The sequence below is a fragment of the Coccidioides posadasii genome, chromosome 3, assembly GCF_018416015.2.
Source record: "Coccidioides posadasii str. Silveira chromosome 3, complete sequence".
NCBI classification, from domain to species: Eukaryota; Fungi; Ascomycota; class Eurotiomycetes; order Onygenales; family Onygenaceae; genus Coccidioides; species Coccidioides posadasii.
In genome coordinates, this window is record NC_089409.1 from 880,994 (window position 1) to 904,998 (window position 24,005).

A 24,005-nucleotide genomic window follows, 5' to 3' on the forward strand; every position below is an offset into this window, starting at 1 on the left:
CACACGAAGCGGGGTTCGTTTGGCGCTGATATTTAACTCACCGTTTGTTCTCCTCGCAAGAGAATCCCGTTTCCGAGGCGTCTTGCCCTGCCGAAGCTCCCGATTTCGTTTTCATACTAAGTCGCAAATCGATGTGACGACTCCCTCAGGATCGTAAACTGCGATACACCGAGCATTGGATTCGCTGGGCGGAGGCTTCGCACCATTCTATGAATATGGTCTGCAGACACCAACGGTTTACTAGCAAAGGCTCGCAAGAAGATAAATACTCCCGAATTTTTCACCTATGCTGCTGAAGGACAGGTGTATCGCGGCCACTGACGCTTGTACAGTGTGTGCATACTTGAGATGCACCACAAATGGTTTTCGGGGGGCTTCGGAGCATTCAAGATCAAGGGATCTTGTTGCTCTAAATCGCGTCCTTGAACGATTGTCCACGTTCAGCCATATTTTGAGATACTCTGTTTTCGTTGCAATAACCCCGGATATAAAAGATTCATCTGCGTGGGCCCTACTTCTATTTTCTCTTCATACTATATTTTGCTACTCTCGACGGTGCTGCTCTTCGGGAGCCACAAAGGAGGTGACAAAGTTGCAGGTACCATAGTATGTACATACATACAGCGATTGTCTCGAAATATCTCGTGACTTCGCAATATTATCTCATGAAGCCATGCCAGTTCCGAAAACCCATTTAACGCGAAAATCGCCTTGGAAGCCAGATTGCGAGCCATCGGCTCTCTTGCAGAGCGATAAGTGCATTTCTCGGCTCTAAGAGGCCAATTAGAATTCTCATCTGCGCTACCGGTGATTCCGTGGCACGTTAAAGAATGCCACGGAGAGCGCTGGGCTGGGTCGGGTTGCTAAGAAACCATGGAAATGCGGCCCAGGGCGATGGAGCTCCGGAGCCAACAGATCCATAATGTGGAGAATGCTTGCGGTATCAAGCGAAAGCAGCGAATGGAAGACAAGCAGAAATCAGTGAAAATCCAAGATGTTCCTGTGATGCATTCGTCACAGCCGACAAGGCCGCCCGATCTCGGCTTCATGCTCTCCACGCCCGCCGCAGAACTATAACTACTACCTCGTCAACTTGCGGGGTAGCTCACCTCCATCGACAGCTTTTCAATCCTCCTCCATCTACATTTACGAATACAATTTGAAAAAAAGTTATCTCTGTGGAACCGATATTTTGAGCGAGGATCATTGTTGAAAGATCAATTGCCTTGACACCATCGAGATGGCGAAACAGTATGAGCTCCCGTTCCAGGTACGTCCAGCGCCACCACCGCTCTCAGCTCCACAGGCCCTGCATTTAGCTACCTCTCGTATCCCTGCAGTCTTTAAGCCACCTCTTCTTGCTGCCCTTCGTCACCTGTCAAACACCTGCAAAGATAAATCCAAGGCTAATCACTGGGCAATTTGCAGCTCGATGACCCTAGTCTCCTCCACTTCGATTCATTCGTAAATAATGAATGGGTCACCGCTGCAGACGGAAACCGATTTGAGGTCGTAGGTACGTGACACTCTTGAAAGTGACTCGCACCATTCATCCTAACGTCGAATCCCGTGTTGTTAGATCCCGGAACGGGTAAACCATGGGCTACCTGTCCCACGAGCACCGCGAAAGATGTTCCCAGTACAGTTGAAGCGGCCCACGCTGCATTCGAGGAATACAAGAAGATGAACCCGCGCCAGAAAGCGATGCTATTAATGAAATGGGATGAACTTATTCGTGAAGCTCGTTCAGATCTGGCAAAGATCCTTACACATGAGACTGGGAAACCAATTCCAGAGGCATTAGCAGAAATCGACTATGCATTGGGATTCACTTGGTGGTTTGCCGGTGAAGCAGAGAGGATTCATGGTTCAATCTCTACTCCTGCAGCTCCGAACCGTCGCGTTTTCACAATCAAGCAACCAATCGGTGTCGCTGCCGCTCTGGTACCCTGGAACTTCCCAATCGCCATGGTCTTGCGCAAAGCCAGCGCTGCATTCGCTGCCGGCTGCACGATGATCGTTAAACCTAGCCCCGAAACCCCCATCAGTACACTCGTCCTTGGACACCTTGCCAAAAAGGCCGGCTATCCTCCAGGCGTCTTCAATGTTCTCACAACTGACTTAGACAGCACCCCATCCCTCAGTGAAGCTCTCTGCAAACATCCTCTGGTCAAAAAGGTGACCTTCACCGGGTCCACACGCATAGGCAAACTTATTGCCTCCCACTGCGCCCACGGCCTGAAAAAACTTACCCTCGAACTCGGTGGAAACTGCCCCTTTATCGTTTTCGACGATGCCAATTTGGACCAGGCCATCTCCCAACTCATGAGTCTGAAATGGCGACACGCTGGCCAGGCCTGCATCACCGCGAACAGAATCTACGTCCAGTCTGGTATCTACGACAAATTCGTCCAGCTATTCAAAGAACGCACCGCTGCTCTCGTAGTAGGCCACGGAGCGAAAGACAGCACCACCATGGGACCCGTCACCACACCTCGCACTCTCGAGAAAGCCGCAAACCAAGTTGAAGATGCACGCAAATTGGGTGGGAAGGTTATTCTCGGCGGAAAGCCCAAGACCGATTGTGGAGGTGGATATTTCTTTGAGCCAACTATCATCACAGATATGACCCAGGAGATGTTAATATCGCGAGAGGAGACTTTTGCACCCATCGCCGCCGTGTATAAATTCGATACAGAAGAAGAGGCGGTCAAATGGGCTAATGACACGAGTATGGGATTGGCGAGTTATGCGTTTACCAAGAATGTTGATCGAATGTGGAGGATGTTGGAGAACCTGGAGGCGGGTATGATTGGAATGAACACAGGTATTGTCCATTTCCCTAATCTCTCGCCTTTTCTTCCCCTTCTGTCTGAGAGGAGGTTATTTGCTGATTCATCTTTTAGGCAATTCGTCTGCTGCTGAGTCACCATTCGGCGGTATTAAGGAGTCAGGCTACGGCAAGGAGAGTGGCAAGGATGTCGCTGTTAATGAATACTTGATAACCAAGACCGGAACATTTACGCTGGAAGGCCAATATTAAAAACATTTCATATTTTACAGTACTTATGAGCCCATGATAGCGAGTTTTTTTTGGGGGCCCGAAAGTCCCGGCTAAGATAAGCATGCTATGTGTTAATCACACACCTCGGGCCGTTTCAAATGCATGAGAAAGTTGAATTCTATCTACTTACTTGACCTATATATTTATCGAGAAGACTAGAAATGAGTTAACATTATACATTATTTACCGTGATATACGCCAACCGAAACATCAGAACCCCATACATTTCAAATCCCGACTGCGCTGCACATTGACCTCCTCATGCAAATGTCCTCGCTTATTTTTCCATAATGCAACATTGAACTTCTTAAGACGTGGCAGGCCTTACACGATACGCTTTTTTGGCATGAAACGCCACTTCCACGGCATAAAGACGCGGAATACTATAAGAGGATCCTTGAGGAGTGGCGCATCATCTCCGCCAAGCTTGGGCATCTTCTTCAACAACCCAGCTTTACACATCTCCTCCACCGAATTATGGATCTCTGCATCCTGCGGGATATCTCTTTCGGCTCCAAAGTTCGGCGGCCAGTAGCGGGGATTCCACTCATCATGTTCAAGTTCGAGACGTGTGAAGAACGGTAGGATTTCTATATGAGTGTTAGAAAATGTGTCGCTATCGGAGTGGGCGATTTAGAGCCTACCTATGATCCACCACAAGAATGTTTTACCCCAGGATGCTCCACGGTTTATTGAGAGAAAATCGTGATGCTTTGGTATGTTGATGAGAGGTGCGTCTAACGGCGGCTTCGAAAATGAAGACAGGTCTTCACCCATTTCGCGACCAGTTTTCACGTGCTTGAGGTTTTCGATGGTGGACTTTTGAAAAGCGAGCTTGCCGGCTGGTGTATCTTCTAGGGCAAAAACCTCTTCAACCATCCAGGCTAGCGGGATGTCGGATAGCAGGCATTTTAAGCCGCCCTCGTATCGGAATCCGCCGCCGACATCACAATGATTTCCTGCGAACCAGACTTCTTTGATGTCAGCATTCTTTGACTGCTCTTCAAATACAAAAAGAGCAGGTTTGAACTTGAGACGGCGCTCATGGATGGAGACAGCATGCCGGATGTGTCTTGCAGGAGCCTGTACTCTTCCTTAGCCTTTGATCAATATCTACTGCCGCTACTCCTCCGTGTACTAACCTTTGCTATATATCGGTAAGAGTGCCTTCTGAATGGTATTTCAAACTGAGCAACGCTGTTCACACAATCGAAGAGACCAAGAAAATGAACTCGGACATCAGGACGACAGAATGTTCGCTTGAATTTCTGCAAGTATTCATCGTGCTCCAGCTCCTTTCTCGTCTTTATTCTCTTTCCTCTTGTCTGCTGCACTCCGCTGAAGGAAGCAAAGATAAACTGCACCATTTCCTCATTGCCTTGAGAAAGCAGGCCAACCATCTCGATCATTTCTGCTAAGAATCTGGCGGTATATGCACCGCGAGAGAAACCGAAGATGTAGATATCGTCCCCGGGTTCATAATATTTCATCAAGAACTTATATCCGCAGCTCACATGGTATTCGAAGGTTCTACCTACGGCTTGGTCAAACAACTGGCTCATGCTAGCCCTCATGCGACCAAACCATGTTAAACCTGAGCCGCTGGACCCAGTGCTAAATGTTCCAATGCCGGCTAAGAAAGCAAGGTCAGCAATCAACACAAAATAAAAAAAAGTGTGTTCCCTAGAATGCTCACGTTGATAGTAGTGATATTGTTTCTTATTATGCCTATCCAGCATCTCATATATTTTGACGACATTAGTATCGGATTCATTTCCTTTGTATCTATTCCCGGTGCCGTCGAAACAAAGGACAAGGCGACGGCCTTCACCAGCCTCAGTTCCCATGGTGGTTTTACACCCCAGTCAGAGATAGTTGAACGAACTATAGATATTCAGTAGTTGAAATGCTGTTGAAAAGCGTTCTGGAGGATTCGACGTGGGGAATAGAATTTGGAGAGCAATCGGCTGTTTATATACACACCTACTACGCTATCAACGCACCATAGTGGGGTAGAATCTTCGTGATGAGCCTCGCGGCTCAAGCTTAAACAGGCCATAGAGCCGGTAGTATGGAGATATGACTGAATACCGCATGCGTAACGAGCAGGTGAATATTCGAAAAGAACTTTGATCAGGACCAACATTTCTCAATGGCTCCCAATCATCTTCCGACGTCGAGGTTAGTGATTCCCGGAGTGGCCTTGATCTGCACTATTGCCGTCGAATAAAGAGCCGGCAAAAGAGACCCCGGAGTGTTTGTCCGAAAATCAAAATTGAGCAGTTAAAGTTGCGACGTTACCGCCGTTCTAGGCTGAGAACTGTGCTCTAAATAAAGCAACAGGATATTAATCATTTTGAGGGCTGAAGGCTGAGCTCCGTTCAGCCTTATGTCGGATGTATGACAGGATCCTTAACGCGGAAGCCAAGAGCCCCTGGTCTCCAGTGTTCCTCGCTCGTCAAGCCAGCAAAAGTGGTTGGGTGTCTGGCATCGTGACGAGGCTGTGGTTGGTCTGCCCCCACCAACAGTCGCGTAGTGGAGAGGATGTACGGAGTACGGAGTAACTGCAAGCTTCTACTTTTGAAGTGAGAATCCTCGTACGGAGAACTCCGGACAATCAACTCATTGCTAAACCATGGGGTGGTGGTCCTCCGCTGCGAGGGGTGGCCGGCTCGGTGACTCGTCCCTATCCCTTGTTGGTGCTGGGTATGTGAAGATTTGCCCTCATGACCAGCATTGGTTAAGCCGAGAGTTTGTCAGCTGGCTGGCGAACTCACCCGCAACTTAGTCGACGTTAATAGTCACCGCTCCATGCGCGGGAAGCGTCTCCGAAAAGTGGTCACAGAGTGTCTTGCTGCCGGGGGTTGGTTCAGCCCTGCGAGAAGCGTGGTTGGCGCCAAGAACGCCCGCCGACGTGGAACGGCCTGCTTTAACTAACCTTCGTGGCATCCGTGTCGAAGCAGGACGAGGTGGGCATGCACAACTGCTAATGATAAACTTACCAGCACATTGAGGAGAGGGTTTTATTCCAATTTGTCGGCAAGAATATTGTCAAGCCGCTCGTGCCGTCCTGAACCAAAGACTCTTCCTTCTCTTCGCCTGGAGAGTCTCTCGTCCGCCTGCAGCGCTCATGCATGAGTTGAGAACTCCAGCGTTTATCATAGACGCTCAAATTCGCGATGTGCGTTTCCCCAGTACGAGCCCGCTGCACGCACCAGCGATGCAACGAGCAAGCAAGCCGAGAAGGACGGCGAAATGGAGCGACCTCGGCGCAGAGATCGTGAGTTTAGATAAGCGCCAAGGTGAGGGGTGCATGTTAGCCCGTTGCTGGTGATGCGGTAACTCTTCGGCCTGGAATCAAATGAAGAAGTGCAAGGGACAGCTTTTCTTGGATAGATTTAAGTTATTCGAATCAGTTCTCACCCCAGACGATATCGCTTCTGCAGTCAAAACTCCGAAGATGGGCGAGGATGACGCGAAGTTACAGGGAGCAGTCCTCGAACCCTCGGGTGGTCTTGCTCTAAAGACAACAGAGCAACTTGCTGGGAATCCAGGCGGCCCTGAAAGCACGGCAGTGCACGATGACATTGCAACATTGCCGGATGCCACATCACCAGACCTCCATCTCAGCCATCCAACGGACCAAGAAAATAGCTTCATTTGGAAACTCCAGTCAGTTGCTTGGAAAGACGCCCTGACTGTACCCCAATTTATAGAAGGATGCGCATATGTCACGACCCTCCCACTCGCGAAGAACAAGGGAATGACACAGTGGATTTTGGTGGATAAGACACTCCCTCCTGGTCGCCGGCAGATATTGGCTTCGTGTGAATCAGTTCGCAAGCGTTCATTGACCAGCGATGCCAACGGAAATGTCACCGAGACAATCACGCATGGCGTTGCCAGCGTCTACTGCAATCCACGGTATCGACGTCGAGGATACGCTTCACGGATGTTGACCGAGTTGGGTAAAGTCCTGGCGACTTGGCAGGTGGAGGGATTCACCAAAGTCGCTGCAAGCGTGCTTTTTTCGGATATTGGGAGCAAGTTCTATGCCGCTGTGGGATGGCAACCGTTCTCGAGCTACCACATTGAATTCAGTCCCGCCCCACTTGAGAGCCGCAGTGCTACTTGTGTTCTTGCTGAAGAGGTAGGTCAGCTCTGTGCAGATGACGAATCAATAATCCGCCAGGCTATGGCTCGTCCATATAAGGACGGAAGAGCTAGACACATGATTCTTCCTGATCATGATCATATGCTCTGGCATCACCACAAAGAAGAGTTTGACTGCGAGAAACTGCTGGCAAAAAAGCCGCATATTAAAGGGGCCATTGCAGGAGAACCGGGCAATAGAGTATGGGCTATCTGGATCCATCGGTTTTATAAATCTCCAGACGGGTGTTCGGGCAACGTGCTATACATCTTACGACTAGTCATTGAGAATACCTTACTTCTGGACGATTTCTCCGATGATAACAAACGGCCCGATTTACCGGTGAAAGAACTTAGAGCAGTCCTGCAAGCGGCGCAGGCTGAGGCAGCGAACTGGAAATTACAACATGTGAAATTGTGGGATCCCTCGCCCCTGGCCGAAGAATTAATCAAACGCACAGGGATAGACCATCGTAGAGTGGTGCGAGAGAATGATGGGATCTGTTGTTTGAGATGGTACGGGGACGGGGACGAGCAGGAAAAGTCGCTGAGTTGGATTGGAAAGCAGAAGTACTGCTGGTGCTAATGCATATCTCTATTCGTGATATGAGGCGATGTCTCCCACCACTTTGACCCTAACCTGCGGTAGCGAATCGTACCGTACGCGGAACTCAGCCTACGAAATCCGGCCAGAAGACAAAGCAGGTTTCCTCATAGAGTACGGATGCGCCATCCTGGCCTACACCATCTAGTTGCATGGAGATCCGTCCTTCTGCCTTGAAACCGAGCTTTTCGTAGAAAATTGTTCCCTCGGGTGTGCTCTCGAGGGCAACGGGAATATTCTCTTCCTTGCTGCGACGTATACCCCATCCTACCAGCAAAGAAGCCACTCCCTGGCGTTGATAGCGAGGATCCGTAGCACAGAAACTTAAACCTGCAAAATACCACACGAAGAAATAAGAAGGTGAGGCGCATTAAAAAGGCAAGCAACTTGGGTATTGAACATAACTTCAAGCTGGTATAAATGGACGTTTGGGATCACTCACGGTAGCAGGGCGTATTGTGGAGGATCTTTGCGTTTGCAGCTTCGACCTTCGCCGTCCACTCGTTTAAGGCGGCCATATTTGTTCCTTCTGGCCATTGCCAGGGCGGTTCCTCATAGTTCTCGGATTTCAGGATGGGGCGACACCACTTCGCAAAGCCGATGACTTGATCCTCCTCGTTGCGAACAACTAGGACCACCCACTTTGGATCGCGTATTTCGCTAATTGCCTTGTCCCTTAGTGATGTCCATAAACCCTTGCGGACAGGAGGGGTTGGGAATTGCGCGATGAACTGCACGTTGGTCTCGAATGCGGCGATGTGGATGTCGGCGATGCAGGCCGCGTCCGACTCTTTCGCCTCGCCCAGAGTCTTCATCTGTGTTTTCAGTGGCATCGCTTTTCTTGGTCTGTTCTGATGAGCAGTGAGCGAGATTGATGCTCTTGCTCTTGCTAAGGAAGGTTTATACGTATTTTTCAGTCTTCCACGAAGGGCGCTTCACTCGCCGAGCGGCGCATTCTTCGGAGATGTTTATCCAACAATACTCCGTGATTGTGTCTCCTTTAGCTGCAAGTAGCCGGCCCCACGGTACACGGAGCTTCGGAAGAACCGTAAGTGCCCTTAACTAGGAAATGGAGGGGTACTCGTTGTTCTGTAGACTGTGGTGTGTGTCTCTGGAAGGATGCTCTCTGTTCTTTGCCCACATACGGAGTACTCCGTGTTCAAAGGAGATTTTATGCCAGTCATGTAGTGGGAAGCTTGGAATAGTAGCTCAGGGAATTTTGGGCTTAGATTCGGGCAACAGGAATCGTGTGAAGCGTGTGGGGTTTGGCGGGCTAGTCAGGTTTGTTGAAATAACTTGTCAGCTCAGGGGCAGCCGTCAAAGTTTTTTGCCTCTTCGAGAGAGCCTTTTAGATGAGAGCTCCATACTCGGATAGCTAACCAAAACAAGCGAATGTTAGCAGTCTTCGCACCCGTTCCGTGCATTTTGTTGTCCTGGACTTTGTTTCTGGCCCAACTACCTCAAGTGATGGCTGGTTACAACAAGACTGCGGGCTGCTGGTGGCATGTCATGCTGTGTCACTCTAGCAGGGGAGGGGGAGGCTGATTTCGCAACATGGGAACTTCACATCCATGGTGAATGTGGATATCCCGCTGCAGAGTTTCTGGTGAGCTTCCCTCATTCACACACCATTTAGCTGATTAAATGTATCCTAAGCTTTCGTTGTAGGTAGTTCACCCAGTAACTAGTGATTATCCACCAAAGAAGCACGATCGAGGTCGAACGCCCTGCGGCCTGGAGACCGGAAAATGGCTGACCTTCAAGACCTGCGATGCCTTATCTACAGCCATCCTATCATTGATAACCATGCCCACAATATCCTCAGAAAGGATACTGCAACCGATTACGCCCGGTATCCGCTAGAGGCAGTGACTTCTGAAGCCCAGGGGGAGGCATTGATCGATCACGCCACCAAAACCCTCGCCCACCATAGAGCTGTCAATCAGCTTGCCGGGTTGTATGGCTGCGAGCCGGAGTGGGAGTCTATAAAGGCTGCGAGGCAAAAAGTAGTTGAAATCGAGTATAATGGGCTGGTGAAACGGTGCTTGGAAGGAACGCATACACTGCTAATCGACGACGGGCTGACCGACGGTCGGGAGGTAGAGGTCTTTTCATGGCACGACGCTTTCACAAGTAGCCCGACTAAGACCCTAGTCCGAATCGAAGCCGTTGCGGCAAAGCAAATGGAAAAGCACGTTCAAGACCTGCGAAACCGGGTTCCTCCGATAACTATTCAAACAGTGCAGATAGACCACTTCTTCTCTTATCCTGACTTTCGAGAAGGATTTGTGAAGGCCATACAAGATTCGCTAGATGATCCTAATGTGGCCGGATTTAAATCGGTTATCTGCTATCGAACTGGACTTAAAGATATCAAATGGCCCTCTCAGGGCGAATTACAGACGTCATTTTTCCGCATCCTCTCTGCTACCCTCGAGAATGGAGAGAGCCGTATTTGTGACAAACCGTTAAATGACTGGATTCTCCGGATGACCCTTCGTTGCATTCAACGAAAATGGGCTGGAACCGGTTCAAAGAAACCTATCCAGTTCCATACAGGCCTCGGTGACACTGACATTGATTTGAGCCTGTCCAATCCAGCGCATCTCCAATCTCTTATTGAGGAATTCCGTGACGTTGATTTTGTGTTACTGCATTCATCGTACCCATATACTCGGGAAGCCGGGTATCTGGCATCTATGTACAGCAATGCCTATCTAGATATTGGAGAAGTATTCCCGATGATCAGTAGAGATGGTCAGCTATCAATTCTACGCCAGTCTTTGGAATTGGTCCCTACATGCAAGATTCTCTGGAGCACCGACGGGCATTTTCATCCGGAGACATACTTGTTGGCGAATAAGCAATTCAGAGAGATAATGGATACGGTGGGTGATACATCCCGTTATCATAAACTAATGCTAATTCGCTTCAATAGGTTCTCGTCGAATGTGTCGAGAAGCAAGATTTTACTTTCTCCCAAGCAATGGATGCCGCCAAGGATATTATGTTTAACAATTCCAATCTACTTTACAAGCTTAATCAGACACCTAAATTCTCTCTCTCGGATACTGCTCAATGCAATTCTGGATCCCTGGTGACGTCCAAAAAGGCATCTTCGATTTTGGACACGTTTTTGAGGAGCAATCCACACGTAGAGTTTATATGGGCTATATTCATTGATTACACAGCTACTATCCGTGTTCGCATGTTTTCGATTCGAGAGTTTATGAAATTGGCTGGGGGAAAACGCAGGGTTGGAATTACTTTGGCGGTATTCAATATTCTCCAGACCGACGCAATAGTCCCTCCGCATCCACTTATTGCTGGCCAGTTTTATCTAAAGCCCGATCTAGACACTCTGAGTGTCAACATTGGCCTCTCATCAAACAGCGCCACCGTCATGACCTTCTGGGAGACCGAAGATGGCGGACCGCAGGATGGTTGTCCGAGGCTAACCCTCGAGAATATAGTTAACAGGTGTGAAACGCAATTCAACCTCAAACTTTTATGTGGTTTTGAAGTTGAAGTGGTCTTTATGGAGAAATTCACTTCCGATGAAGGTTTAACTGTTTACAAACCTTGGCTCACGAATCATTCATGGTCGAACATGACATCCGACACCCGCCGTGCTTTACCCCTTATTGAAGAAATTGTCCGCGAGCTGGCGCAAATAGACATCCACGTTGAGCAATTTCATGCTGAATCCAGCCCTGGCCAATTTGAGTTCATTCTCCCTCCCGATTCGCCGCTGGCCGCGGTAGACACACTCCTCAAAGCCCGGCAGACAATTGTCCACTTAGCTGAACGCCATGGCCTCCGAGCAACTCTATACCCACGCCCGTACTCTTCTGCAGCCGGAACAGCCGCACATGTTCATATCTCGATCAATCCACCCACGAAAGAAGCTTCTTTCCTTGCTGGATTGTTGAACCATTTACCTGCCATCCTACCATTCACATTACCACAGGATGCCAGCTACGAGCGTGTGAAGGAAGGGATCTGGGCGGGAGGTGTTTGGGTTGCATGGGGACGGCAAAATCGAGAGACACCGGTGAGAGGCATACGCGGTGGCCATTGGGAGATCAAGTCCATGGATGGATTGGCGAATCCATACTTGGGCGTTGCGGCAATAATTGCAGGTGGTTATTTGGGGATGCGATCCGAGCTGGAGTTAAAAACGGAAGACTGCAGTGGTTCGTAGCCTCTCCATTTTTCGTAATCTTCACATTCCCCTCGCTTGATTCCAAGGGTGGGTCATGCCGTGATTAACACGTTTCTCTTCATAGTTGATACAGCTTCCCTCTCTCTCGCCCAGAGAGAAGCGCTGGGCATTCAAGCCCGCATGCCAACTTCATTGGACCAGGCACTCGCTGCGCTAGAAGCCGATACGGATCTTCAAAGCATCCTGGGTAAATGGGTTGAAAAGTATATCGGCGTTCGAAGAGGCGAGCACGATATGTTGAGCAAGATGGGCAAGAGAGAGAGGAAGACTTGGTTGATTGAACGTTACTGAGGTATGATTAGGGATTGGTTTTTGTTTTGGGGGGGAATTGTTGTTTAACTATTGAGATTGTCGTCAGGTATGACTTCCATTTTACAAATCAAGGCTTTTGACATTCCTTTGAAATATCGGGCTATCATAGCTACTGGTAGTGCAGCTAAGAGCAGTGGAGGAATCAAGGACCGTGTCAATATCAACCACTTCTAATGCGTGTGTTTATGTTGCCAGATATCTTCAGCAAAATCATACCACCTCACGACCACTCGGCTGTCTAGTACAGAGTGAAATACAACAGGCTAAGGAGTCATACGCAATCATAAGCTCATCACACATAGGAACAGATGTGAGTGCAGAAAGGAGATAACACCAAACAGAATGATACCTCGCAGAATTCTTTTGAAAAGAAACACCGAGCAGAGTAAAACAAATCAATCATCCCAGAATAACACGCAAATAAAGGAGTCTTCATCATGATCATCATCACTCATCGAGAAATCCACCAACATGCAAGACTTAACAGGAGAGAGAGAGAGAGCAAGGAAGAAAAGAAAATACACCATAAACGTATACATCTCGAGGGACCCCTTTTTTTTTTTTTTTTTCAAAACTTCTCCATCAACCTCTTTCTAACCGTCCACATGCGGGCCCTCTTCCCGTATATATACATCGGGATCGAAAACAACATACAAGCCAAATGAATGCCACCCAGGGCTAAAAACACCGTCTTTGCGCCATCCGAATGCAACCAGTCTACAAAGAATAGAGAGAAGACGAAGCCGTGAAGTACGTCTGGACAAGAATCTAGTTAGTACAAGAACATTTTCATCTCTTCTAGGGTAAAAGAGGGTTAAGGAACGTACTTTTGCTGAAGTTCAAGGTGACCAGCGCTTCGCCGGCGTACTGTCGGTAGCTATCTACGCAGAACGTGATGCTGGTCGTACTTCCAAGCGTGCAGCCAAACGATAGGATGCCGAAGAACACAGTGGGAACAATCCATTTTTCTTTCTCCTGGGCGCTCCACCCGAAGCCCATGAGTCCCATCGCCGTACATATCGCGATGGGAGCGGACATCACGAGACGGAATTCCGGCTCGTATATTCCGCCGTTACGACGGGCCATCCAGCGGACGATAATGTCCGAAACTTTGCCCGCAACAACAGTCCCGAGGATTCCGCCGACAAATGGAGAGATGTATACCAGCCCGGTGGCGAGGGCTGAGAAATTGTATGATTCTTTGTTGCGATAGATTTCTGCTACGGCCTCGGAGAGGACGATCAGCCAGCCTACAGAAAGAGCGTAGACCATTGACGACCATAAGACGGCGGGGTATGCGAAGAGGATAAACGGACGGGTCATGACGCGGAACCAATTGTCGCGGGCGATACGGCCATTCCAGGGTTTCAGTGACTGAGAGAAACTGACAGGTGGTTTGGAACGAAGGTTACTAGTATAGATCTGCTGCAGGGATGCATGAAGCGGATCCGCGCTAGCATCGACGGAGATATCTCGAGAAACAGGCTGTGAACGGGCTGACTCGAGGTCCAAGACGTCCTTCCGCGTTGTCGAATCTTCTTTGGTGCTAGGTGGAGTTAGAGCTGACGTTGGTGGAACGGAGAAATACCCTTCAGCAACCGTATCGCCCGCTGGTTCACCCTCAACATGCTTCTCATCCAACACTTGATTGTCAGAATCCCGCGGATGCTCGCCGCTTCGTCTCATGTCCGACTTGACATCATCAGCAAAATCGACACGGAGGTCTCTCTGTTTCTTCTGCGTAGATGCATCTCTTGCTTTTTGCCGGATTTCAGTTGGGGTGACCGGTTCAGGTGATCGACCCCGGAACGAGTGAGCCACGATATCAGATACGCTTCTGCGTGCCTTTGGACGCTTGCTCCGCGGCCGAGGAGTCCTGTCCCAGAATGTTTCTGGCACGAAGAAGAATACTAATACAAGGCCAAATGCAATAGTAATCGCAACAACCCTGAACTGTCATCAGCCCTCTTGACCCCAAGAATTGGAAAATCGAGCTGATGATACTTACCAGAATATCCAACGCCATCCCAGCCCTTCTGTGATCGCCGCACTGACAAGTGGAATCAAATTCTTACCTCCCAACAACAAAAGAGTATAGATGCCGACCCGATACGCCCGCTCATGCAGGAAGAAAATTTCCGCGATAGTAGCAGAAGGCAGACACTCCACTGGGCTCACAGCGATGCCCTGGAAGATTCTAGCAATAACCAAGCTTACGTAGGTTGGAGAAAGAGCACACCAGACGGCAGAAATGATGAACATCGTAGCTCCGGCGATGTATACCGGCCGTTTGCCAAAAAGAATAGCTGTGGGCGACATCACCACCGAGCCGATGCCCAGCCCAAGCATGTAGAGCCCGGTGGTCAGTGCGACCTTTTGGAACGAAACATTATACTCTTCCGAAACGTCGTTGAACGCAGCGGCCAGGATGGGCGTCATTCCGCCCCCTATCATGCAGTAGAAACCGAGAGAGAGCAGAGCGAGGTCTCGACGCCACTGTGGCCAGTTCAGAGGGTCGTTTAACGACTCCTCCGGTTGGGGATCCAGCACAATCTTGCCGTCCGGAGTGCGTTTCTGCTGGGGGGCCGGATTTCGAGAAGAGGATCGAGAAGGGGGATAAGGCGAGGGGAGAGACGAGGCAGACACTCTGGCAGGCTGTTGTCTGAGGCCGAGCGGTTCGTTCCGACTGGATGTAAGCAAGAGAATAGTTCCTAGGATAACAATATTAAATCAGAAGCTTACGGGGACCGGAGGTGTGATCTGAAGTGACTTACCGGGAACTTCTTCCGTCTGCTTGTCGCTAAGGATCCCCATAGTCCACCTATCCCGGGGTCCATAGTTGTTGTCGTCGTCTAGAACGGCCTCCAAATCAGGGCCGTCCTTTTCAACTCCTAAGAACTTTTTCCACGTAACCTTTCGGGGAGCAGAGCTTTCCCTGTGCTCAGAGGTTTCGCCATCGTTGCTGGCCGTGTTTTCGTTGCTTCTAGAGTGCGAGATCTCGATGGTATCTGAAGGGATGTCTTGGGCCATTTGTGGAGCCTGGAGGGTGTGATTCGCCCTTGGACTGGGTACACAGCTGGCCAAAGAGATTTTTCTTTCGCGAAATAGCTTTTTTACCTGTCTAGTTGGCGGAGCTTTGACGCCGTTGAAGGGTGGCGAGCAGGGCGAGGACTGAAAGCACCGTATTTAAGCGGTACACTCCAGGGACAGGGCGGGAAGACACTGGCTAGAAGGATCATTAGGAAAGGATTGGCATTTGGAGCGGAGAAGTGTTTTCTTTTTTTTTGGCAAAGCGGCATGCTCGATAAGCTCGGGGGTTCTGTGGTTTTGACTCACCTTCCAAAGGTTCGAGGTGCCTTTGGGGGGGGTTGTCGGGCGGAGAGGTGCGAAATCTAGCTCACGGTCGGGCGTGCTCGAGGGCGGATCTGGGACCTCAATATATATAACCACGGGACAGACATCTCCCAAGCCTCCAGGACCAACGATGCAGCATTCGAGCTGCGCGTGGTCATCCTCTTTTCTTATCTTTGTTTCTTAGCTCCCGGCGAGTTGTCCAACTGCCCCAGGCTGGCGGTGGAGCGCATGTGACAAGGGGGCGTCTCTAGCGGCGTTGCTCTCCAGCTCCACGACGGCTCTCGCGTAGGCAAAACGTCGGAGGAAACATAAAAGCCAAAAAAAAATAAAAAAAAATAAAAAAAAATAAAAAAAAAAAAAAGGGAACGAAGCACACAACGTTGCGTAGGTCTTGCCTTGGTCGGGAGAATGCGAAGATGCAATTGGAAGAACAGTCACTGATCAACGGCGCGGTTCTCTGTGCTCGGGATGCGCAGCTCGCAAAATCCCTCCGGGCGCATCGGCTGCAGCTGGAGGTGGCGTGCTGCACTCCACAACGCCAATGCTCGGCGGGTTGGCCACGAGCTGGCGGCCTGCACGCTCCAAGGTGCTTCCTCGCCCAGCGTCCGTTGGCTGGGCTCCTCCCAGACGGTTTACAACTTGGTTTCGGTTGGATCTACGGCTATGACAGCATTCAATGCTCTCCTCAGACGGGCTGCTCACGGTGTGCGCAGAAAGGCCCGCCAACGTCCAAAGCTTTCATCGTTCTTTGCATCTCGGGTTGGATTTCGGCCGCAGTTCCCCATGTCCGCCGCGTGATCAGACATGTCCACTCCTCTCCGCGTGGGTGGCAGATGAGCAGTGTCGTCATAGCTCCGCGCATCTTTCTTTTGAGGTCTGTGGGCGGTTGTTTCATCGCTCCACCCAGCAGAGAGCTTGCCCGGGCGTTGGTCCGCACACGGCAAAACACGCCGTCAATCCGCGGAGACTTGGCTGGTCGCCGCTCGCCAATCACCACCCCGAACATGGAACTGCGAACATTCCACTGCCAACCACGAGCCGGCGTCAGATCATCTCCTCTCGCAAGGTGGCTTGTCCTGTGAAGCCCAGAGGAGCGAAGTTAAAACTCTGCTCCGTACAAGATAACTTCCCGACTCTCTCGAACCTTCGACCTCCCCCAACCTCCAATTATCCACGATCGAGTTCGATCTTGCTCAGATGCTTGCCCCCAAGTTCCCTTCTTCACTCTCGTCGCATCGTGCATCGCTGGCTGACTCGCTCTGCAGGAATGCCCCTCCGCACTTCTCCACATCCACACCACCACAGGAATATCGCTTGGGTTCTTGGCTGCCACAGCCCACAGTATGAATTCCCATTCATAGAACAGTATTTCCAACAGTGACTGGAGCCTCCTGTACCCACTGCAGCACAGTGCATCTCACTGAAAGGGTCACTGGTCAATTTTTCACTTTCGTCTTAGAATGAATTTTCTATCTGAATGACCTCATCCGTCACTTTGTCGGAAACCATGGTCCTCTTCACCAAGGGAAAGTGTCTATTCACTGCTCTCTATCACTACCAGTGCCATGCTTTTTCGCTTCCCTCCAGCAGCCTGATATTCTCCTTCACTTTCGTCCCAGGAAAACAACATTTTCCTTCACTTTCGTCGAATCTTTTACCCTTCTCATGAAGATAAACATAAGAGGTTCACTGTTGTCTTCCATAGTCAGTGACATGCAAGATGCTTTGCCGTCCAATCTTCCATTCACTTTTACTCCTCAGGAAATACTACTCTCACTTTCGTCGAAACTCTTATCCTCGTCACAAAGACAGGCATATAAATTATTAAATTCACTGCTATGCCTCACAGTCAGTGACATGTCAGCTGCTTGTCTTAAACTGAGTCAAACAATTTCCATTCACTTTCGTCTCACTTCAGGTTTTCTGTCTGAGGAAAGATACGGCATCATTCACTTTCGTCGAATCTGCTAACTCCTTCATACCAAGGATCTGTTATCCATTCACTGCTCCTTGGCCCCTGCCGATATCGCCTTATTACACTAGCTAATAAATTAATAATCACCATTCACTTTCGTCGCAATTTGTCATGCTTCTATCTCCTAGCCCAAGGGCTATATAAACCCCTTCCTCCCTTCTTTCTTGACCTCTGTTCCATCTACCAACAGCCCAGCTATACAATGGCTAAGCAATATGGACTTACCAATTTTGAATTAATAGGAGAATCCTGGAAGTGGGATCTCTACTCTGATTATTTCCAGCAAATATTTCCGAGACCATCAGCTCGACAAGATATACTTTACACCTCCTCTCGAGCCATATGCATCACCCTTATATAACGGCCTCGCCATACAATAATAATATGATATGGAACCCATCTGGCTTGTGGGCCCCGTCCCTAGATATATTGAAATCCATACCAAACACCTCAAATACCAACAACTTCCGATCGGCTCTCAGATACCCATATATGGACCTTCCATGCTTTTACCAATTAATCTCTATATACACATATATCCCTATACTATAAATTGCCAGTAAGTTGGCAGCAATGTCTACCAAAGTCTTACTAGATGCTTCTTTTTAAAATCCCTATCGTCAAAATGAATGCCCCTGAAACGATGGTCAATATCAAGGCTTCCCTGAACAAATATATTTGACGGAGTCCAACGCTTTTTACAAAATAAATAACCAATCGAGGGACTGCCCGACCCGAGACTTAATCTCTGGGGAAATTTGCGTGCTGGAATATCATAGAGGCATGCTGGGAGTCTATGTTAAATGGAAGTCAACGATTTGCTTCCGATTACTTGGGGGAACAGGTCTCAATGACACAACAATATGTAGAGAGAGAGTCTCTACCTTTCTACTAGCTCCGTGTCACCATCAGATAATAGGAGCTAGCTTAAGAGAAAGCTTTCTCTCACTTTCTCTTTCTCTTCTTCTCTTCTCTAGCCTTCATCATCTTTACCAAGGTAAGTGAACCCTCTAAGCACTGCTTCACGTGGGAGGCAGGCTCATGGGAGGTCTCTGATGATTGGAAGAATCAATATGGCTGCTCCCCGCCGTTCTGCTCGCTTGGCCGCAAGGCCACAGGCTGGTAGGTCTACCCTTGTCCTTGTGCCTTTGCCTCGCGTGTTTGTGAGGTCTTGTCTCCGCGTGGAGTTTGGTTCGCGGATGAGACTGATGCTTGCTAGTAGTTCGTGCCGGTTCGCGATTCCCCTCCCCCTCCTCTCGCGACTCGTCCCCTCTTTCCTCCCTTGGAGAAACGCCCGCAACACCCCGCCCTGCAGTTGTGGTGCTGTCGGCTTCGGCTGGCAATGTGAGTATGCACTATCACATTCCATGCTCGCGTCTCACCCTTCTAGGTCTTGGTTGTTGTTCCTACTGCTCCGGCAGGTCAGCAGGGTGCCGTGGTCCCGCGGGGTCATTCTTCAGTCTATCACTATGAAAACTTACCGAGAGAAGCTGTGACTTGAGGTTTTCAAGAAGCGTGAAGCCATCAAGAAAGCCCGCTGCTTTCGACGTATAACTGCCGGAAAATGGCGGTTAAAGGCAGGAATAAATTTCTCCACGCCATACGGGACTATCTGAAATTACCAAATTCTTATTCAAAGAGAGAAGATAACATACCAAGACGAATCTCTATATTTGCCCCACCCAAGGTATGATTATGAAGGTTATTTAAAAAAGGCCGCACCAAGTCAAGTTTACTGCAAAAATATAAGAAATACTATTACCGAAATGGCCCCTTTTTTATTTGGATTCCTTATCAGATTATCGAGTTACCTATTAGCAATCCCCTATCAAGGTCGTGGTAAGTTGAACCGTGCTCGGATCCGTCCGAGAAATCTTATCGTACAAAAACGAACGACTACATCTCATCGATCAACGCAATATTTTCGTTCCATGGGAATAATCTCGTTGACGGCTATGCCTGAAAAACGCAAAGGCTAAGCCGCTACCTAAGGCTCCGCGTGCCCGTACTAGCTATTCAAGATCGGCTTCGTAAAACAGCGAGAGCAGATACCGGGACAAGCATCAATATTAGAAATTATTTTCGATTAGCTCACAATACCACGCCTTCCCACGAATATCAGCAGACCAATTTTTATCGACGATCTAGAAAATCGCTGTCCGCTCCGGAAATTAGGGAGGATCCGACAAGTACACAAAGTCGTCATTACTAGTATCGAATATCCAGAGAGGCACGTGGAAGTTTGTGTGACAGAATAAAAATGGGAATAGGAAAACGACTAAGACAAGAGAACCAGCGTGAGTTTCCTAAAGCCATGCAACAATTCGAAGTGACATGCTGATGTTGAACAGATTGTGGCTGGGGAGTCATATCACGACGAAGAGACAATATGTACGGCGTACCGTCCTCGAAACTTCGAGGTATAACTACGGGGGTTTTTTTACACAATGTAACTAGCAGGCATATAGAAGAATGCTATGGGTCTGTGTGGATTCCCATTCGCAAATCACCTGGGCAGTGATATTTAATGTAAGTAACAATTGTTGACCAGCTGTGAGGACTACACAATGCTGACAATGACTCCCAAAGAAACAAATCCAGTGAATAAAGGAATGAAGTATTGTTCTACAACAGCAGTTAACAGTGATTCGGTGGCCACCGAGCAAACATGGAGCTCCCATCGAACAGAAAACTGGGTATATTTGACCCGTTGCAGTTCTCTCTACGGTTTATCAAGCAACATTTTCCCAATCTACAACCATGGCGCAAAAATTTATGCTGCACCTCCTTCTCTACTCCGGCGATCGTGAACTTAATCGATCACCATCCCCGCCAAGATACCAACCCTTTTTATATTCGTTCTTTGGCACGTATCCCTCTAGAGGTCGGAGTCCTCCACCGGAAAAGGTGGCGTTCAAGCGCCTCACTAAAATCCTGGGTCAAAAGACACGCTCAGCTAAAGAATCACTTGACAATATATCAAGAAGTCCCCGCAAGTTATGGAGCAGGGCACGTCAGCGACTTTTCCCACGCGCCACTCTTCAAAAGCAGTTTTATATTCAACTAGCTCGACTATCAGCCTCTTCGGTGGACCATGTCGATGATTCGATGGTCAGCGCCACAAGCCTAGCAGCAACTGATAGGGCCACAATAGCAAGTGTGTCGTCGGCTGATGGTGCAGACCCTCCGCTTGAGAAGAAAGTGCATCCTGCAAAGATTCATACAAACTCTCCTATACTTCCCCGAAAGCCAGGAAAGTCGATTCTCAAACCTCTACGAGACAACGTCTTTATGCAGAGTGAGCTGTGCACAGGTCAAAAGCACACGGCCGCCAACACCTCCCTAAACTTACTCATGTCATTCAAGGATACCACACTGAAATCCAGGGCCTCAACGGGATCACTCTACTCAAGGCTAAGACGCAGCGCCATGTCCAAAGATCCGTTGTCGCCAGCCCGAGTACAGAGAACTGCCGCTGGGATCCTAGCTGTGGAAAGGAATGATTATAGGCCGTCTAATCCCGGATGCCATTGCCTGAGGGGCTGTATCTGTCGAGTTTTGGAAAGATATTTCCAGAATATCATTGATGAGAACATAGCAACGATAGCACCAGAAGACATGACCAAGTCACAGGCGACAAAGATTAATGTAGTGCGGTTCGATCATGCAGACGTATACCCCATTGAAGCCATCGAAGAGAGCGATGACGAATCCTCGTTGTTTGCTGATTTCCAATGGATTGACGAGTTAGACGTGTTTGATAATTATAGAGATGATATCCTGAACCTTATGGGAACGCGTGGTGATCCTGAGGATTCTGATGAATCTCTATTGGCTAGTTAACCAGTTGATCTACGGAATATGGCTATGCACAACCCTTCTAAGCCTGTGTTTTCCAAGACACAGAGTACTTGTTCCCCTTTGTTTTACTGGCTACCTTTCAAGTGGACCAAAAGTATGATGATTTTGTGCTCTTAGAATTATTATTTATCCTTTATAGTGAGCTCTAGAAACGAGGCTCTACAAGGACAGGAAACTCCCACTTCAAAGCTAGCATCCCTTTGCATTTTTCATTCACTAGTAGCATACATTATTGATCCTGGAATGTCCTTAGAAAAAGACCTCTGGTCAACCTCAAATTTAGGTCTCTAGCTCCACAGCTTTCATAAGGAAGTCGTCCCCATATCGTCCCTTTACGAATTCTCCAACTTGCGCCCTCAAATCAAACAGATACGGGGAAAGAAGGGGCTCTAAGACCTCCTCTTCATATCGGCTGGCCTCGAAGATCGGCAGCGTCTCTTCATCAACCTTGTCTTCGTCATCTGTATTGACCTCTTCCTCATGGTTGGTATAAACAGCTTCACTTGGTGCTAGCTCATATGGAAGTTGGAGCGGATTGATCGCGTAGGTAAAGATTAAATCCTCCTCGAGGAGGTCGGCGCGCGACTTTCTCTTCCGGGACTCCTTTTCAATCCTTTCCTTGTTCTCGCGAGACTTTTGGAGGTGAGCATTGTAATCGCTCTCGACTCTCAAACGCAAACGCTCTAAAGCACACCTAGTCTCTTTCGCCGCCTTGGTTTCGATCTTGGGGTCACTCATGACTCCCAAGCCGATCTTCTGGACGACCATCTTGGGAAGCTTGCCGGCATTGTTCACGGTATAAATGGCGGATAAGTTGGTGTCGAAGACTAACTCCGGCCAAGCGAGTTTAAAAGCGGTTGTCCCTCCAGGGATGCCGACGAGTTGGTTGTCCAGAAATCGTTTTGCGGCAATGCGGGCGGCTTCCTCGCATACAACGTTGTCGCGACGACAGATCGGAACTACAAAGAGATTGACATGCCAGGTGCCGTCTGATCCCAGAACTGCCTCTGTTGCCGGTGCAGTCCATCGACACCCATTGCCAACAAGCTGCACCAGCTTAAGGATGAGTTTCCGTGTCTCTTGTGCCCCAACACCAGCCGTGTTATCCCGCCGAAACGAGATAGGGCGATGGACTAGGGTTGTCGCCAGCTTGCGATCTGGACAGATACAGCAACGGAACTCTGCTGCACCCAGGATCCGGGTTTCGAGGAACGCTCCGAGGCCGTTGTAGAACTGGCTGCCATCATCATGATTTTTAGACAATTTTTCTTGAAACTGTGGCAAGCTCATTGACATCCCAGCGCAACGTGAAGGCCATAATGCTGAGCAAGTTACGGCTTGTAGTCGCCTTGGTGTCGATGATCGGTTTACCACAGAAGACGACGACTCGCAACGGCACGCGATTCAAGGAATTGACCGGCTGCGAGCTCGCCACGTCCATCTTTGAAATCGGTAGGATACCTTCAGGTTCGAAATTTGAGGTGGTGTCGAGATCCTCCCATTTGTCAACCATGACTGATTCCCTCTTGCTCATCCGTTTCGAGTCTCTTGCTTTGGAAGGAGGCGCCTCTCCTTCATCTACATCTCCAATATCACCGGGATTCTTTGCGAACTGAGCGAGCTGAGCCAGCTCTTGTCCTGCTTTTAGTCGGCATCCGGGACTTATCGTACACACCGGCGCAGATAGGAAATGCACATGGGGGTTCGTGGTCGTAGATGTGTTTCCAACTGCATTCTGGATCTTTCCTTCGGTATCCAGCTCTTTCACCAGCTTAGCAATGTAGACCATCATTCCATGCATCTCACGACCGTCCGCAAGGCTGGAATATCCATCGAAGGTAAAACAAAGGGGATGATGGATTGCAGCTAAAGCCACAGCTTGATCACAAATGACACATTCGCCGGCCCACGAGCTGAGAATATCATCATTGCAACTGCCGGCGAGACTAACGAGCTCCTTGAGCTGGGAGAGGCAATCCTCACGCTGATCCTGATCCTGGTTATCACTTTGAATAGGCTTTTCACGTATGAACGCATTCTTTTCGAAGAGATCCTTATCAGCTTTGGAGTCATATTTGACGTGTTCGAGTTGAGGAGCATTGAGGCAAGGTTTGCCGTAAAAGAAGCTCAGCGACACGGGAATCTCGTTCCTTGGAATACGTTTATAGTCGATGTTTTCTTTTTCGCTGGAGCCGCCGCGACGGCAGCGTCTGAAGGCAGACATATCTAGAGATATCTCGACAGGGATATGTGGCTCTCCTCCTTCAGCGCGAACGAGTCTCTGACCCTGATGGCTTTCGTGTTCAAGGGCTTTGGGATGTGAAGGAATAGGAGCGGAGGCCGATGTTGAAGGAGGCTGAGGCTGATGTTGATTTGTTGACATCCTGATCGCTCCTATGATTCCCAATCAGGCAATGTAGCTTTTTGTGATTAAGAGTGAAAGTGGTTTAGCGTATGG

The 24,005-nt window shown here is 49.1% G+C and overlaps 8 protein-coding genes across 8 annotated transcripts; 4 read left to right on the forward strand and 4 right to left on the reverse strand.

The window, feature by feature from the left end:
• The first annotated feature begins 1,183 nt into the window (after positions 1-1,183).
• D8B26_005202 (uncharacterized protein) lies at positions 1,184-3,200 on the forward strand. The gene is made up of 4 exons (XM_003066575.2): positions 1,184-1,270; positions 1,429-1,516; positions 1,580-2,827; positions 2,907-3,200. The coding sequence occupies exons 1-4, from the start codon at positions 1,241-1,243 to the stop codon at positions 3,041-3,043; spliced, it is 1,503 nt and encodes a 500-aa protein (XP_003066621.1). The 5' UTR covers positions 1,184-1,240; the 3' UTR covers positions 3,044-3,200.
• Positions 3,201-3,373: 173 nt separating this feature from the next.
• On the reverse strand, positions 3,374-4,911 carry D8B26_005203 (uncharacterized protein; the record flags this gene model as incomplete). The annotated part of the gene is made up of 4 exons (XM_003066574.2): positions 3,374-3,654; positions 3,709-4,147; positions 4,207-4,697; positions 4,761-4,911. 4 exons carry the CDS (start codon positions 4,909-4,911, stop codon positions 3,389-3,391), a joined length of 1,347 nt encoding a protein of 448 aa, XP_003066620.2. The 3' UTR covers positions 3,374-3,388.
• Positions 4,912-6,425: 1,514 nt separating this feature from the next.
• D8B26_005204 (uncharacterized protein) lies at positions 6,426-7,802 on the forward strand (the record flags this gene model as incomplete). Its single annotated transcript, XM_003066573.2, has 1 exon — positions 6,426-7,802. One exon carries the CDS (start codon positions 6,426-6,428, stop codon positions 7,800-7,802), a length of 1,377 nt encoding a protein of 458 aa, XP_003066619.2.
• An 85-nt stretch (positions 7,803-7,887) lies between these two features.
• Positions 7,888-8,653, reverse strand: D8B26_005205 (uncharacterized protein; the record flags this gene model as incomplete). Its single annotated transcript, XM_003066572.2, has 2 exons — positions 7,888-8,150; positions 8,263-8,653. The coding sequence occupies 2 exons, from the start codon at positions 8,651-8,653 to the stop codon at positions 7,888-7,890; spliced, it is 654 nt and encodes a 217-aa protein (XP_003066618.2).
• A 915-nt stretch (positions 8,654-9,568) lies between these two features.
• On the forward strand, positions 9,569-12,859 carry D8B26_005206 (uncharacterized protein; the record flags this gene model as incomplete). The annotated part of the gene is made up of 4 exons (XM_003066571.2): positions 9,569-10,708; positions 10,759-12,016; positions 12,110-12,403; positions 12,553-12,859. The coding sequence occupies 3 exons, from the start codon at positions 9,569-9,571 to the stop codon at positions 12,334-12,336; spliced, it is 2,625 nt and encodes an 874-aa protein (XP_003066617.2). The 3' UTR covers positions 12,337-12,403; positions 12,553-12,859.
• On the reverse strand, positions 12,845-15,840 carry D8B26_005207 (uncharacterized protein). Its single transcript, XM_003066570.2, has 5 exons — positions 15,694-15,840; positions 15,132-15,583; positions 14,366-15,068; positions 13,185-14,305; positions 12,845-13,113 (listed from the first exon to the last, which is right to left on the reverse strand). Exons 2-5 carry the CDS (start codon positions 15,385-15,387, stop codon positions 12,926-12,928), a joined length of 2,268 nt encoding a protein of 755 aa, XP_003066616.1. The 5' UTR covers positions 15,388-15,583; positions 15,694-15,840; the 3' UTR covers positions 12,845-12,925.
• A 4,606-nt stretch (positions 15,841-20,446) lies between these two features.
• Positions 20,447-21,529, forward strand: D8B26_005208 (uncharacterized protein; the record flags this gene model as incomplete). Its single annotated transcript, XM_003066569.2, has 1 exon — positions 20,447-21,529. The coding sequence occupies one exon, from the start codon at positions 20,447-20,449 to the stop codon at positions 21,527-21,529; it is 1,083 nt and encodes a 360-aa protein (XP_003066615.2).
• A 297-nt stretch (positions 21,530-21,826) lies between these two features.
• On the reverse strand, positions 21,827-23,930 carry D8B26_005209 (uncharacterized protein; the record flags this gene model as incomplete). The annotated part of the gene is made up of 2 exons (XM_066124748.1): positions 21,827-22,780; positions 22,842-23,930. The coding sequence occupies 2 exons, from the start codon at positions 23,928-23,930 to the stop codon at positions 21,827-21,829; spliced, it is 2,043 nt and encodes a 680-aa protein (XP_065980829.1).
• Positions 23,931-24,005: the final 75 nt, after the last annotated feature.